Raw genomic sequence first — 17,675 nt, 5'->3', positions numbered from 1 at the left:
TTTGGGCGTAGTTACAGATACGGGCACATAAAAGGCTAGTTACAGCACTGGTTAAAGATACTCCTCTCTACTCGAGTGTTTTTTACAATGTAATGTCCCAACAAAGTAAGGACCTTGTTGGGACATTACATTGCATTCCCATTTGATTCTTTTGAAAAGTTCATTGAACTTAGTAATTCTCATAGTAATTCTGACAACAAGAAATCGAGCCTATTTATCCAGAGATGAACTTGATCAGTTCCAAATGGCAGTAGAGCTATATCCAACAAATGAGCAAGTTAAACAAAGCAACGAAGACTACTTGCAGTCAACTGGATGCCCTCTTGCTTATATAGCATCCGAAAACACTCCAGATATTGCCCCGCCTTCGTCCAAAGGTGACTCAGCTCTTGGTCTCTTCAAGTATTTGAATCTCTCAGTTAATGCCAGAATCATGCTGAGAGTCAACTTATGGGTGCAAGGAGGTCTCGTCAATGGTTTACTAGGAACTATACGTTACATTATATATGCTCCTAATGCTCACCCTCCAGCTCTTCCTCTGTTTATTTTAGTGGAATTCGATAGCTATCAGGGACCTTTCATCTATGGTAAACTGTTTCCAATAATCCCCATAACACGCTCTTCGAACGATGGCAGTATATTGCCATCTCGTAGACAGTTTCCCCTTACCTTAGCATACTCAATGACTACATAAATCACAGGGATTAACTCTTCCAAAAATCAAAATAGATAGAGGGGAAAAAGAGACATCTATCGGTCTTACGTATGTTACATTGAGTCAAGTGAAAAAAATAACTGACTCAGTATTTTTAGAGAGTTACAATAAAGATTGCTACAAGTCAATCAGTAAGCCCAAGGCCCATAGTGATAGACAGAATTTCGTGACATTGGCATAGCAATTAATTAATGACTTATTCTGACCTTATATTTGTACCTTTAAATGATCCAATAGAAATCAAATATATTGTTGAGAACGAATGATTCTTTGTTTCTTTTTTCCCTCATAATATAGAGGTGCGAGCAGCTTCGTTCCGACTACATGTTGATACAGCATTACTTAACTAGTTTAATTTAATTTTTATATTATCCTTTGAATTTATTTACAAAATCCTTTCATAAGTAATATCAGTAACTTTTTATATTAATTTGTCATATATTGTAATTATTGAAAAAATTTATAATAGTTATTAGAAATTTGTTAGAAATTATTTCATTTAAATTAAAAGCAATTACTTTCTTACAAAAAACAATCAAATGATCACTAACTATATGTTTTATCTTAAGTAATTTATTACTGACCTTTCCAAAAATATTTAATATTTCACTTGAATTATATTTTTGACCCATGAAACTCTCTAATGCTGCAAAAATACCTTGAAACTGCTGCATACGTTTGACATCATTCCTAATCTCTTCTGAATCTATATAAAATAATTAATAATTGTTTAATATATAATAAAACTTAAAGGTATGGTGTAATTTATTAAACCATATAATTATGTAATTAGAAATTATTTATCGTTTTACTTTAAAATTCACTATCTTTCAAAATAGTTGTTATAATTTATTAAATAAAATCAACTAAATTAAAAAAAGAATACATTGTAATTAAAATATATATCTCTACACAGATATCTTCAATTATATAAGTAAGGTTATTCAATAATATAAATTAAATGTGGTAAAAACAAATCTTTGAAGACCTCACAATTTATTTTGTTACAATGAAATTCTCTTATAAAGAAAACAAATTATAAGCATTTTTTATTTGAAAATTGCCATACGAATGCTACTAATCATTGTAAAGTTTTATTTTATTATTATAATTTTAAAGAGTAATATTTTTGATGATCTTTAATAGCACCAGTGGCATGCTGTGACATTTGATGATAGGGAAGCTGTGTTTCTGTAAGAAGCCGACTTCCAGGGGCAAACAGTTAATTGTGCATCAGTGATGGCCTAGGGTCCATTCGTACGTGCGTGGTGGCGGAAGAGAAAGATGACAAGTATCTGACAAAAAACCATTTATTTTAACATAAAATAAACATACACTATGTACAAAATAGTTTGCTTTAGGACAATCAACCATTCGGACGTCCTGGATGTCGGTGTGGTTCTTTGATGGTCGATCGAAGGTGGCCTTGGGACACTGGCATTGACAAATCTGTAAGGCATGGGGAGACTTTGTCTGTTGGCGTCGGGGACTCGGTCTAAGTCCGAAGTGGCACGGGTTACAGGTTGGCACAATAGACAAGAAACTGTTTTTTTTTTTTTTTTTTTTTTTGTGGGCACGTTGACACACGGCATTATGGTTATTCAGAACGTTAACTGAGTGCAAGGTGTCCTCAATGGTTAGGGATTATATCAATCTCCATTCTTTCTTTCATCCATTTGATTGGTCATTCTCCCTCAATCATACTTCCCAAGTGGTTGGTCCCTGGTTACTAAGCGTAACGAGACTCTTGCCTGGAGCGCAAGAAAAGTCAAAATCGAAGACGAATTTGATCTTCCACCAATCATAGGAAGACTTCCTTCCATGATTTATAATTTCTGCCTGGCAGTTTGATATAAACAATGAGTGTCCGACTACAAACGACTTTTACCTATGTTTTTTTAAACTAATAAATTTTTCTCTAAATTAACTGTTTTTTCGTGTCTTTCATGATGGGTCAGACCCGTCCGGAACCTCACATTTCCATAAAAGTTTTAAACAAATACTGGACATGACAAAAATAAACAATTTATGTATTTTAGTTCTAAAATACAAATAATACATACATAATACAAATTGATATGATACAAACAATAATAGAAAAACTTGTTTTTTATTTTTTTATAAACTAACTCTATTCGGCAATTTTTTCCACATAGTCGTTAATTACTTTATCATAAAAGTCGCTGGTCATTGACTCATCAATGTATTTTAAAGCTCTCTTTCTATCAAAAGCAACACTAGCGACCACAATTTTTCCTCCGACCGAGTGTTCCTGGCCAATGTATGAATTTGCTTCGTGGTCTAAAAACTGCACTCAGCAGACCCACTGGTAGATGGTACCGTAAAAATCATATAATTCTTTTAGTATGTCTTTGTTCAGATTGTCATTAATTATAATACTTTTTATGTCTAAGAGTTACTTGTCAATATAGTCCGGACACGAATATAAATATTGCGATTCACTACGTAATTTAGATAAATCAAAAAATTTCTCATAAAATTTACTTAATTTAAAGAATTAAAACACGCTCGGAACAATTGTTTTTCATAATATTAAAATTATTAACATCTAAAAGTGTTAAAAATTCTAAAAATTTTATGTCTGAAAATCTATCAATATAATTACAGTATAATTAAAAGAAAACTATAATTAAATATAACTTTACAAAGAAACACATAAAAATAACATTGAATACTCTTTACTTTTTAAATCTTAAACAATTCACTTAGTCAGATTGCTGGCTACCCAGTAGTTAAGGGATAGAATCTTTGGAAGCATTATATGTGTGTAGCTTCCACCGGCTAAACCAACTGAGGTTGGAGCTCTGTAAAGCGCATGCACCAATGCCTATAATCTGGCTGCTTGGAAGCTGACCCAGTTTCAACAATACAGCACTTCCATTTCGTCACTGATATTCAAATATACAATAGCAATCTTATCGTTTTTTTCACATGTAGTATAGAAATTTGTAATAAGATACAAAATGTGGTTATAATAAAATATTAATTTTAATTAATTCAAAGTACGTTCAAATATGAAAATAATCGCCCAATATGAATTTATATTTTAGAAAATACAAGGGAAGTGGTGCTTCCACCATTTCCAATGACGGCACGCCACTGAATAAGACCATTGAAAATGAAGCTTTCAACACTTAATTATTAAGAAATATTTTCTGGTCATCAGTAACAGAGACAAATATGCATGAATTTTTCTTAGTCCGTCCAAAGCTTTTGCAAATGAATTTTCTCATCAATTGGCTTAATTAAAATTCAAATAATCAAATAAACTATATGAAATTTTCTTACATCATCATTTTTCTTCTTGTCAGTGTACTTTTATCCAAAATTGTTAATGAGTGAATTAATGACAAATGTTAAATTTTTGTTCATTTTAATGGTAACATAAACATAAAATAAATTAATTGTAATAATAATAAAAATAGAGGAGGAAAAAAAACTAAAAAGTATTATAGTTTCCTAAGCATGCTATTTCTGTACTGCAAATTGCATTCATTTTATAACAAAACATTTTGTTGAACCTGAAAAGTACTGAAGTAACTAGCCTCTATCCATAAAATTTCTAAGCATAGTGATAAAATAATATTTATTATACTGAATTATTGATTTTACTAAAACAAAATTTTTTTTATACAATTTATTAAGTTTGTCCAAATGCAAGAAAACTGTTCATTATTTTGAAAATTTTATTATTATGGAATTTGTTATATTGGAAATTGACCTGTATATTTATAAATCTATACAAACAATATTAATTATATACAATGCAAATTTAAAGCATGAAAAAAATTACAACTATATGAATGGTGTTCAAAAAGTTCCTGGAAAATGTAAATAAAAAGACAAAATAAAGTGCTAAATTCAATTTCCTTTTAACATATATTCCACTTATGTTATAACTTTTTTCCATACAGTATTACCATCCTTCTAAGCCCTTCTGGTAGAAATCAGGGCTTTTTGATCCTATCTATTGCACTAAAAAACATTTTATTTGATCTATCAACTGCCAGCAAATGTCTTTAATTTTTTTTTAAATTTGGTAATAAAAAAGTCTGATGGGGCTAGACACACTAACAAAATAAGTCTTGACAAGTTTTATTTATATTAATTATAAATATAGTATTTTGTTTATGAATAATAACCATTTTCTGGAAACTTTTTGAACACCATGTATAATCAAAATTCAAACCTTTGAATTTGAATGCTTGGTTTATTAAAGGAAATAATCAGAAAAAATACAAATAAAAACAGAGCAATGACAATATGCTACTATAAAAAAAACTAATGCAACAAAAAGAGAATGCTCTGTTTTGCTATGTTTAAAGCTGCTTTCATCAGGAAATAAATTCATCATCAGAGTAAAAGCTAAATAGGTGTTTTAAAAACTAATGACCCATAGAAATATGGACTATGATGTAACCAAAAAGAGAAAATACGTGTGCGCAGCTTGGCAGAATGACAAGGCTTAACAACATTAATTATAAGTGAGTTGGTAAATCTGTACAAAAATGACTAAGTATAATATAGATGAAAAAATGAAATGCAAAACATTAACAGAAAAATGATGAGAATAAATTAAAAAAGCAATAATGAATAAAAAGTAAGCTGAGGTAATGAAAAGATAGAACACAATGAAAAAGTTAGCAATGAACATGCATTATGAACTGTAATATGATGTTGCAATCTTAGATCACTGTACTTACTTCATTTGAAAAGTTCATATATTTTCAGTGAATTGCATCAGGCAGAAGATTTTTGCCTGATGAAGTTAATGCACCATTGAAAATACTTGCATATATATTTTGTGTTTATTAAAGAGTTTTAATGCTGAAAGATTATTGTTTGTTGTGTTACAAAAAACTTAAACCAACACCTTAATGTTTGCTGAGAGATTTATTAATTTAACTAACGTTTTCGGCTTACTCAATAAGCCATCTTCAGGTTTTAACTTTCGAAAAAGAAACAATCTTTCAATTGTTTCTTTTTCGAAAGTTAAAACAATTGTTTCTTTTTCAAAAGTTAAAACCTGAAGATGGCTTATTGAGTAAGCCGAAAACGTTAGTTAAATTAATAAATCTCTCAGCGAACATTAAGGTGTTGGTTTAAGTTTTTTGTATATTGAATTCTGCGGGGTACGAGTGTGGTTTATACGGTTTGTTGTGTTGCTGAATTATTACAGGTATGACACGATAGTTAATTCTAAAAAAGTGCCGTTATGTGAATCCATGCTATCTGAAACAAAGAACTAGTACAAAACATAGGATTATGTTCCAAAAGTAAATAAAAGTTTCCAATTCTTTTTCATTGCTACGAGAAATATGATTATTAAAGCAAACAATAATTTATTTACAATCAATAATTAACTAACAATCACAATTCAAAGTACTGCATTATGCATTAATATAAATTTTGGTTAAATGAGAGAATTTTCTTTTTACAAAGTATCTTCAGCTTCTAAGCTTTTTCTGTTGATCTTAATCAAGAGTATCAGCAACATCTTCATTTTTTAAAAAATATTTATCATAAAAAAATTTTATGGATGTCAAAATAAAAAGAAAAATATGTTATTAATCAAAAATTTGTTCTAACAGGTCATGTTTGTTTAGTCGAGTACTGAACGATTTTTCCTAGAATTTGTATTCGAATATCAAATTGTTTGAGTTGAGAACAGTTCAAATACAAGATACTGTCATATTTCATTTGTCATTTTTAGGCATGATTACTTACCTAGTTTAAAAAATTTTAACACCACCTACCTAAAAATGTTTAAATAAACTTTACTGAATACAAAGATTAATCTATAAAAAACAAAACACAGTGAAAGTCTTAAAGACTAAAGTCTAAAAGCAATGACAATAGCATCTGGTTAACAGGAAAGCTAGGACAAAAAAGAATAAATTCTATCATCAGTTTTCATTAAACTAACCTGATGAAAGACACAAAACAAATTGAAAATTTCAATATTCTATAATTTGTAGGCAAATTTGAGACAACATGCATGCTTACTTGAATAAAAAATATCAAATAATGGAATTTACACTTAAAAATTATGAAATTTTATATGGAAGATTTCCCCAATTTCAAACAGTGTTAGAACAAAACTGTGTTGTAGAAATGTCATGTTGTGCAAGGGATACCTGTATATTCAAAAACTAAAAATTTTAATAGTATTATTATACAAAATATATAAAAATATTAAGTTTATATTTTTTTATTTATTTAATTTATGATAGAACTTAAACATTATATCAAACATAATTACAGTCTTTTAAACACTTAACAAAACATCAGACACCTTCTGTCACTGAGAAATGTTTATTCAATGAAACACTAATATTTTCAGCCTAATAGAATAGGCCATCTTTAGGTGTAACTGAATTCGAATGTATTTTAAAAATTTAACATTCTAACGATGGAACGTCCAAACATTATACATTCAAATTTAAAATGCAAATATTAGATAAATTAACAAATAAATAATAAAATAAAATAAAATACATAAAAATGCATCCAAATATAAGGGCAGGTGCGGTCTAAGAGCTTTTATATTTTAATTTTTCTTTCATGTAGAATTTCCATGCAGAAGCTAGTCCATCTGCATCCCTGGCATTAATACAACCATCCTTTAATTTACTTTTATAGATTTCAATTTTTTCTTCGTACAATGCTAATGATGGGGAATGCATGGTCCTGAGGATAGTCGCTTCTCCAATTAACTACAGCATCCTCTGCTTGTGCATTACTTGACAAAACTGTGTTGCAGTGCCCTTTATTAATGTCATATTTGTGTTCCTTAAGTCTAATAGTTAAATTCCTTCTTGTGACCTCAATATAGTCTTTAAAATTCCTAATTGCTGATTTTCAAATGGAATTTTATATACTCCCGCATTTTCTTCTTTCTTAAGCATGTCTTTATCATTTCTGAGAATACTATATAAATTAGGAGCTCTTTTGAAAACTATTTTAGAGTGTTTTTTGTCTGATACTTGTTTCATGATTTTCTTGATGTTTCGATTATAAGCAAACTTAGAGATTTTAAACTGATTTGTTTGGGTTCTTAATTTTTTGCCTCCTTCATATCTTTTAATTAGTCCTTCTATTGTACTCTTTTTATATCCCAAGTTTGAAGCTGTTTCTTTGATTCCATTAATCTCCTTCATCCTGGAGATTGTATAACAACGGGTATTTACATAAAACCAACACATAGTCCACTTTACATTCTGCTTAACTCAAACATCCCATATGAATACAAACGGTCCACTTTTCATGCACTCATTAGAAGAGCATATTCATATTGCTCTAATGTACTAGACAGGATGAAGGAGATTAATAGAATCAAAGAAACAGCTTCAAACTTGGAATATAAAAAGAGTACAATAGATGGACTAATTAAAAGATATGAAGGAGGCAGAAAATTAAGAACCCAAACAAATCAGTTTAAAATCTCCAAGTTCGCTTATAATTGAAACATCAAGATCATCATAAAACAAGTATCGGACAAAAAAAACTCTAAAATATTAACTCCTCCAAAAACCTTTAACCGGTGAAAGTCTGCTCAAAGTCCCTCAGCAAACGTTTTCAGACACCTCACTGTGCCCTTTCTCAAGCTTTCTTCTCTTAAAACGATTTTCAAATCATCGAACACTTATTTCCGTGATGCATGTGCCAACCGAAAATTCAAAATGTTCGAGTAGCTTCCGTAGAAACTTCAAACGTATAAAACTTCAACCAAAACACTTAAAAATGCTCCACAACTCCTTTAAAATAGTTTTCAAAAGAGCTCCTAATTTATATAGTATTCTCAGAAATGATAAAGACATGCTTAAGAAAGAAGAAAATGCAGGAGTATATAAAATTCCATTTGAAAATCAGCAATTAGGAATTTTAAAGACTATATTGAGGTCACAAGAAGGAATTTAACTATTAGACTTAAGGAACACAAATATGACATTAATAAAGGGCACTGCAACACAGTTTTGTCAAGTAATGCACAAGCAGAGGATGCTGTAGTTAAATGGAGAAGCGACTATCCTCAGGACCATGCATTCCCCATCATAGCATTGTACGAAGAAAAAATTGAAATCTATAAAAGTAAATTAAAGGATGGTTGTATTAATGCCAGGGATGCAGATGGACTAGCTTCTGCATGGAAATTCTACATGAAAGAAAAATTAAAATATAAAAGCTCTTAGACCGCACCTGCCCTTATATTTGGATGCATTTTTATGTATTTTATTTTATTTTATTATTTATTTGTTAATTTATCTAATATTTGCATTTTAAATTTGAATGTATAATGTTTGGACGTTCCATCGTTAGAATGTTAAATTTTTAAAATACATTCGAATTCAGTTACACCTAAAGATGGCCTATTCTATTAGGCTGAAAATATTAGTGTTTCATTGAATAAACATTTCTCAGTGACAGAAGGTGTCTGATGTTTTGTTAAGTGTTTAAAAGACTGAGTTTGATATTTAGTTACATTTTTATTTATAATGCAAATCTTAATGTTAACATTAATATCTGTTGTAAATATTTTAAATAAGAATAAATATTTTTTTCTTGAATACAATATGCAAGAATTAAATATTTATAGCAATCATAATGCATTTAATATCTGTTTTCATATTTATTTTTCATTAATTAATTAAATTATTTAGTTTATCTTACTGTCAAATTCTACTTTTTGTTAATTTTCTTACAGTAAAGTTTGAAATCAATTACTAAGTTAAAAATTAATCATAATGCAACTAAAAACTGATTTCTTGTATCTCATATTTTTTTCTTATTAGGATGAGCTAAATCATGAATTTTTGGAAATAATGCAGAGAAGTAAAAATTAATATATGTGTTTTATAGGAATTTTATAATTGTAAAGCTATAAAAGGTGGTAATCAATATTTTAAATTATTTTAACATCTGGTTTGAAAAATTTCATATTAATGATTAATTATTTTTTAATTCATACAATTCAATTTTTCGGTTAATGTTACCTATGGTAGCGAAACATGGCGGCCCTTCCAGTAACCTCGACGGCATGAGTGTTTAGAAATGAACTGTAGATGGAACTTATGGTAGATGATGATTTTGTATGCAAATTTTCAGCAAAAGTATCCAAACTGGAAATATGAGGAATAATGTGAATATCGGTTTTGGTTATGATGTAGATGGATCGTGCATATTGTTAAGTCTTCTAAAGGTGTCCGTGTTTATTTAAACTTTGTACAATTTTATCTATTTTTTTAAATTTAACGAGTAGGAAAATTTAGCCAATGTTAATTACCGTGTTATATGTGTCCTAAATGTGTTAAATGGTTATTAAATGTGCTAAATGGATGTTAAATATGTGTTAAATGGGTGTTAAATGTCTTAAATGGGTGTTAAACGTGTGTGAAATGTGTATTAAAAGTGTCATAACAAGGCATATGTTTCTCGTGACGAGTCAATGCAAATGACACATGAAAGGCGAGGTATGTGTGGATCGCAGATGCCAATGTTTGTGGTGACACTACCTCTCGTAGTCAAAAAGGTGAGAGATGTGAATCGCAAGGTTGTAGTTCCTTAGAGACTAAAACTTTTACTTACACTCCAGGCAAATTATATTCTAACCACTGATGTATCTATTCTCGTAAATCACTACGTCCAGTTATCAATGGATTTAAGGTAGAATGATGAACTTTTTATTTTTCATCTTTGATCCGAAAAAAGGAAATGAAACCAAAGTCTTGGGAAAAAGTAAGTAGCAAATTTATGTTTTAAAAATGTTTTAGTTTAAAAAAAGTTTAAATATACTGTAGTTGCGTATTGGTTAATGTTGACGGTTGCCATCTTGTTTGCACATATGCATGCAGAAAAACAAGATGGCAACCGGAAGGACTGCCATGTTTCGCTACCATAGGTAACATTAACCAATTTTTCATTTCATAACTGTGCTTTAAGGAATTTATCTTGAACTTTAATTATTAGAAAGACATATTTAATAAATTAATAAAAAAATATATATTTACGTGATTCTAAATCATCAAATGTTCTTTGAAATCCTCCTATTTCTTCATATTCATTTTTATTTTTCTGAAATTAGAAATAAATTTAAAATTCAAAAACTTCTACAGTAATATAAATATTATTTTATTAAAATAATAAAATTAAATATATTTATCAAATAAATAATCATTAGCACTATGATATCCCTCACAAAATTTTATCAACTAATTTAAATCCAAATAAGTCAAAAAATGTAGTGGAGTTTGCCAGGAAGATGAAGAATTTCATGATAACTTCAATCTTAAAAAATGATTTATTGAACATTTAAAAATTTACCTTTCAATTGTGAAAAATTGCTATCAATTAGAAAAATGTTAAATTTTGTTATAGGAAATAAACATGTTGATAACCTGAAAAAAATTAGACTGATATTTTGTAAAAATTATGCTATTGATATTATTTTTAGAAATTATCTTACAATAAAAATTCATCATAACATATCCATTTCCCTAATGGAATAAATAAAGAATAATTCTGGAGTAAGAAATCAAACTTATTGCTGTGTTCATTGTAGTCCACTTCAGTGGCATAGTGTAGTGGGGGCGGCAGGGGAGACACTTTAAGGGAGCAGCAAAATTTCACGATAAATAATAATACCTAAATAAGGGGGCGGCAAAATTTTCCTCCGCCCCGGGCAGCTGACTCCCACACTACGCCACTGGTCCACTTCAGTTTCTTTTCCTTTAGACAGTGTTTAAATCAATGGAATAACAAAGCAGACTTATTGACATCTATTTTGTTAACCATTTTGATTAATAAAATATTTTTTAAAAAAAATTTATTAAATTTCTGTATTTTCATAAAATCATATTTTTTGTTTTTTCAATGGTATCAAATAAGCATAAATTATTATTATTATTATTTATTTAGTTACCCATTTTGCTAAATTTTCTCTACTTTTGTAAAGAAACATTTATGTTATTTTGTTATTTTTTCAATAGTGTGACAAAACAGACAAAAAAACTCACACAAAAATTACCTTGAAGAAACAGCAAAAAATTTAATAACTATAATGTTTTTGGATGTTTTTAACATCCTTCTTCCAGTAGAAGACATAATGGAATACCAATTTGGAGAATCCGTTTACACGTTGGCTGAGCTTTGCTACTCCCAAAATTGCATTTTGTATGCTTAAGGAAAGCAATCCATTCTATTTGATTCCACAAATATGCACTCCTTTGGGACCTTATATGATTGGAGGTTTCGGTGTTTCATTCTTTGACTAAATTATTAATTGAGAATAATGCAAGAGTGATGGATTTAGCAGACCATGTTTTCGCCCGACTAAAAAAAGAAGTATCACAACAAGCTCTCCTGGATACTACATTTCTTCTCACATTCCAGGATCCCTTCTGCTGATCTGCACCCTCTGGGATAACATCTCTCCTCCGCAATACCTATGGTAGGCCACCAAACTTGGACCCACGTTCATGCTACAACTTTTACCTAAACTTGAAACCACCATACCTAATGTTAAACATGCTTTGGAGGGCCGTAATAAAGTTCAGAAAGAATATTTCAGATGAAGACCGCTTTTGCCACCTGAAACATGATTCAAAACTCCACTCCCTACTACATATAGAGGGATTTGATTAATGCCACGGCTCCAGACTAATAATACCATTATCATACAAGTGGACAAATCTAAGGACTTTGTGCTCTTCTCATGTACCACACACACAAAGGTCCTTCTTGAATACATTATGGCCACAGAATGCACAGTGGGCCCCCTAACATCTATTAGAATGACCACAGTCCGGAGTAAAACATTTTGTAAGCACCTCTTTGGCACGAGAACTCCACCTGAGCAATGCAGTGGTTACATCCCCATTGACAGCCAGATTATTTGCTTTTGCAAAAGTACATAAACCAGGAAATAGCTTGAGATGATGGACAAATGTTGCTCACCGACCATCCACATTTAGTAATTCCTCTGCAAATTTGTCACTCAACACCTACCTGCATATGAACACAGCATTTCACAACCATTAGCCCTAATTAAGAAGCTAAGAAGCGTTGATTTGTACAATGAGAAGTACATGACAGTCTTGGATTTTTATACCTGTCAATCAAATTGAAACCCTGTTTTTGTCATCTGAGGGACTTTCTTCTACAGAAATTCCACCATGCACCTAAGCTACACAATCAAGTCTTGGAGCTGGCACATCTAGTGACTTATTTGTCATTCTTCTCATTTAACAACCCTACTTAACATACAGAACAGGTGTCCCATGAAAATCCCTCTTTTGGGGTACTTTGTGAAATGGTCCTTAGGCCTCTGGAGACTTCTGTCTTGCCCATGTATGTTTCCAGCATTCAATTGTATGTTAGATACATAGATGATATTCTCATTATTTGGAAAAAGTGTCTCATCATCTAGAATTTTATAGATGACATCAATACTAGCCTATATGGTCACATGCTAGAATTGGAGTAGGATAGGGAAGTGCATTTTCTGAATATTATGATAACACTCAGGAGTGGCAGCATATTCAAAAGCATTTACAGAAAACCTTCCTACAATCCTGTTCATTCCTTGGAGTTCCCACAACTCTATCAACTATAGACTAGCAGCATTCCAGGTGCTGATAAGGAGAGCAAACACACACTACATAGACACTCAGGAAACAAGGAATTGAATTACATCATTTCCATTGGTATGAGATTTTGTTACAAATGTAGGACCATTAATGTCCTCATTGATTCATTTCAACAAAAACTGGAGGGATGTCCCAGGAATTCTTCATAAGCTGAACATCTTATCACGGACTACACCACTCCCCTAAGGAATATCTTTAAGGAGATAGGCAGCACCATTGATTGCACCTACAGCATCACCTACAGAAAAAACTCTATGGTTTATAGGTCATTAAGAAATGACAAGGATCCCCAAACATGGTGTTGGTCCCAGATGTTTACAACATTCCTGTAAAAGACAGCAGACTTGCACATAATCTCTACAACATTGGGATAACTCTGAGATCCATCAAATAATACATGGACTATGTTAGGAAATCCAATCCTAATACCACCTTAGCAGTGTATGCCATCACTAATCAAGATTCTATGAGTATTGAATGGGACTGAGCCCAAATCATCCAAAAAATATGAAATTACAAACATATTCGCTATGCAGAAGCTTTTCCTATTTATAAAGTGACATGTAAGAGACATTCTCTCAATTATAAAAACATCAGCTCTTTGTCAGTTGCATGGAGGTCCCTCTTTTGTACATCCTCTAAATAAATAATATGTAGAACTCAGACTATATGAAGCCTTGCAATAGCTATGGAATGGATCATTTGATTTAATGAATGAGGGTTCATTATTTAAAGATATGATGTATTTATTTAAATTTAACTTTTTGTATTTATTGATTTAATTTTCTTATGTATTTGTTTATTTTTATTTACATTTTATTTATATGTGATGATCTTTGTTTTTTTTTGAATATTTTCGAACTTACATGTTCATTTTGCAATGTCTTAAAGTTCAGATGTTAAATTTGAATTGGCATTCCATTACATCATCTACTGGAAGAAGAGCATTAAAAACGTCCAAAATCGTTATAGTTATTAAATTTATTGCTGTTTCTTCAGGGTTATTTTTGTATGAGTTTGTTCATATTTGCAAGACAGCTCTGATTTAGACAAAGCAGAATTATTAATGTCTATTTTGTTACCAACTTAATTGAATTTTCTATTTTTTTTTTAAAAAACATATTTTTTGTTGTTTTTTTCAACACATACCTCCCAAAACACTCAAGCTGTTTTTTCTTTAAATCCCCTAAAGAAAATCCCTTTTCATAATACAGTGGGCGATTGGTTAATGAACAGTTCGGTTAATGAACAAATCAGATAATGAACACTTGTGAAAGATTTTTATGTTTGGACAATAGACACATGTTCGGATAACGAACACCTCACAGAACAAACACAAGAAGCAGCAACATAAAATAACGAATACCGATTAGTCTTTCCTTGTCTTCGGGCAACAATTCGAAACTTTTTGGAGCACAGGAGACGTCAAAATCGACGCTCAACCCAATATATACTGATCAGATAGTATTACTCCAAACTTTGAAACTCTCCCTTGTAATTCCAGCCTTTTATTTTTCTGACAGAAACAATTTTTTTACAGTATTCACAAGACTGTCTGGTGAGCACTCATTAAGTTTTGCATTGGTTTTTATTTTCGAAAGGTGAGAGTATAATAGCAAAGGTAGAGAGTGGGCAGAGATGTCTGATGTTGCTAGGCAGTATGGCTTGGATGGGTCTACAGTAGGCTGCAGTTCAGTCTTATTTAAGAAAGATACAGTATAATCAAGAAGACTCGAGCAGCTAAATAAGTCATAAAAATCACATCTGAGAAATAAAGAACATTGAAGATCTCATAATGGACCTGAAACAGATCTGACGACAGAAGAATGTAAAGAACTCTTGAAGGAAGAACACCAAGAAACTCGACAAGATGTTTTCTTCTGAAAAAGAGGATTAATGCTAACGTCGGCTATTAAAGATCTTTTGAAGTGGAAGGATATCAGAACAATAGTCTTAGAATGGCATCCAAACCAGATTGAGGTTAATAGGCTTGGGGATCTCTACAATTACAATGCTATTAATTACTTCTGAAAAATCCTGAAGAGAGAAAAGCAATCGACATTAGACAGATTCTTTAACCCCAAACAAACGGAAGAAACATGACTAATAAAAATGCAAGACTGTGTATATACATATTTTTATTATTACATATAAACAAACATAGTAAGTATATAATTATTTATTTATTTTTTAGTATCTCCCAAATGAATTAATCAAATTCCCATAAAAATCTATGGTAAATCCATAATCGGTTAACAAACAATTCGAATAGCGAACAAAGTCTTGGAACGGATTATGCTCGTTAACCGATCACACACTGTAGTCTATACCAAGGATGTCTAACCCGTAGCCCATTTAATATTTTGGTTAATGTTACCTAAGGATCCAAAATGGCGGCGGGGGAAATTTTTCCCTACCTTGCCGACTGCGACAGGGAAAAAAATTTTCCCTAGAGTCGAGACGTCGACGACGTGGGGATTTTTTCCCCGTTCAGTTTCTACCTTGCGTTCGACGTTGCCGAGTATCCTGTAACCTCGAAACGGAAATGGTAGAGGGAGCCTTTTCGTGACGTCGTGCGAGAGTAAAATCGGCGGGAAATTCATAGGGGTGTTACGAATGAATATGCAAATGCATGATCTGTGATGTGATTTCTGTTCATTTCTGGGCAATTTTATGCAAATCAACTAATTTCCTGTTGGAATCGTTTACTGCTGTGTTGCGACGAATTGCGTATTGGATTAATTGCTGTGTTTTTTTTTTTTCTTCGTAACGATATTTCATTTTCACACAAATTGCTATCGGTGAATATTTATTATTATTAATTCCTCCAGTATTAGTAAGTATTGTTATTTCTTTTATTAGAATTTAATCCTAAAAGTTAGAGAACCAAGTAATCAGAAATTAAGGAAAGACCGTGTTTTTTTCCTCTCCTTACCTCTCCGCGTTTAGTTTATTGCCAATTGTTCAATAATGACTAGTTTTGCCGATTTGAGTTGCAACGACGAATTTTGGTCGAGATGCACTTCCCGTGATTTCTACAAGTTAATGTAAGACAACTTTTCGGAGCTAGGTTTGCCTCCCCGTATCGATAACGCATCGAATTTTGCTGTAAAATTAAGCATACAGCCGACCGAGTCCGTTTGCATTCATTGCGATGAAGATAAATGCTTCATATGTCAGGTGAACGACAGATCAGAAAACACTGTGAATTGGATCGTTTGTAAATACGTGAATTCCGGCAGTACGATAATAACGGATGAATGGAAAGGATATATACAGTATAATCAAGTATATGTCAATGTGCATATATGCACATTGACGACATAGAAGGAGTAGCGGTCGAACATAGAACAGTCAACCATTCGAAAAATTTCGTCGACTCCCAAAGAGGAGATCATACTCAGAATATCGAACAATCAAAAAGTGAGTAAAAAAACTCCTCATTTTGTTGTTTTTTATTGTTTTTGTCGGTTAAAAAATCCGCGGAGTTTGCAGAGAAATTCAAGATGGCGGCCGGTAACGCAGCCATCTGGAATTGCGGAGAAAATTTTTTCCCTGCCGCAGTCGGCGAGGTAGGGAAAAATTTCCCCCGCCGCCATTTTGGATCCTTAGGTAACATTAACCAATATTTTTATGTGGCCCATTGTACCTAAATTTTTTAAGTACATTGTCATTTATTTTGGTAAAGTAGGTTATGAAAATTATTTTCGTTTCACTGGATACACTTTGATATTGTAATGATGTAATTGGTACTAGAAAATTGTTTTATCTAGAAAACTGTTATGCAAATGGGGTAGAGTACATACTGTTGTGAACAATTCTTTTTGTGCATGATAAACATCAATATTGCTGAAAGAAATCAGTTGAGTGCTTCCCATTTAACTAACATTTTTAGAATTAATACAGTACCATAAAAGCAGATATTGATAATATTATAAAAGAAAAGCAATATCAAAAATGGCATTGAATTTATTTTTATTTTGTGAGTATAATTTATGTTTTTTACTGTCAATAATACATATAATTACAAAAAATACTGTATGTTATTAAAATTTGATATTCACATTTTTAACTATTTAAAAGCATATATTTATATACAATACCTTTGTGACCACTGAATATATGTAAATTTTCAATTTGGCCCATTAGGAAAAATGGTTGGACAACCCTGGTCTATACACAGAGCAAACAGTCTAAGACCTATGCTTCCATATTTTCTGATACCGGCATTTCATGCATGCCAATTGTGTTCACATTAAGTGTTATGTGCAATGGTCACAAATAGTGTTGTGTTG

The 17,675-nt window shown here is 31.2% G+C and overlaps 1 protein-coding gene across 1 annotated transcript in view; it reads right to left on the bottom strand.

The window, feature by feature from the left end:
* The window catches only part of LOC136990029 (histone-lysine N-methyltransferase SMYD3-like), an 85,376-nt gene that overhangs the window by 45,618 nt on the left and 22,083 nt on the right, over positions 1-17,675 (bottom strand). Inside the window, exons 4-5 of the mRNA XM_067288360.1 lie at positions 10,744-10,807; positions 1,300-1,421 (exon numbers count right to left, since the gene is read on the bottom strand). Coding sequence (XP_067144461.1) covers positions 1,300-1,421; positions 10,744-10,807 — 186 coding nt within the window. The remainder of the gene's footprint in view (positions 1-1,299; positions 1,422-10,743; positions 10,808-17,675) is intronic.

The sequence above is a fragment of the Centruroides vittatus genome, unplaced genomic scaffold (assembly GCF_030686945.1).
Source record: "Centruroides vittatus isolate TY-2023 unplaced genomic scaffold, ASM3068694v2 scaffold_861, whole genome shotgun sequence".
Lineage (NCBI taxonomy): Eukaryota > Metazoa > Arthropoda > Arachnida > Scorpiones > Buthidae > Centruroides > Centruroides vittatus.
The sequence above is the reverse complement of the archived record's forward strand: the minus strand, read 5'-3'. Positions and strand labels throughout refer to the sequence as shown.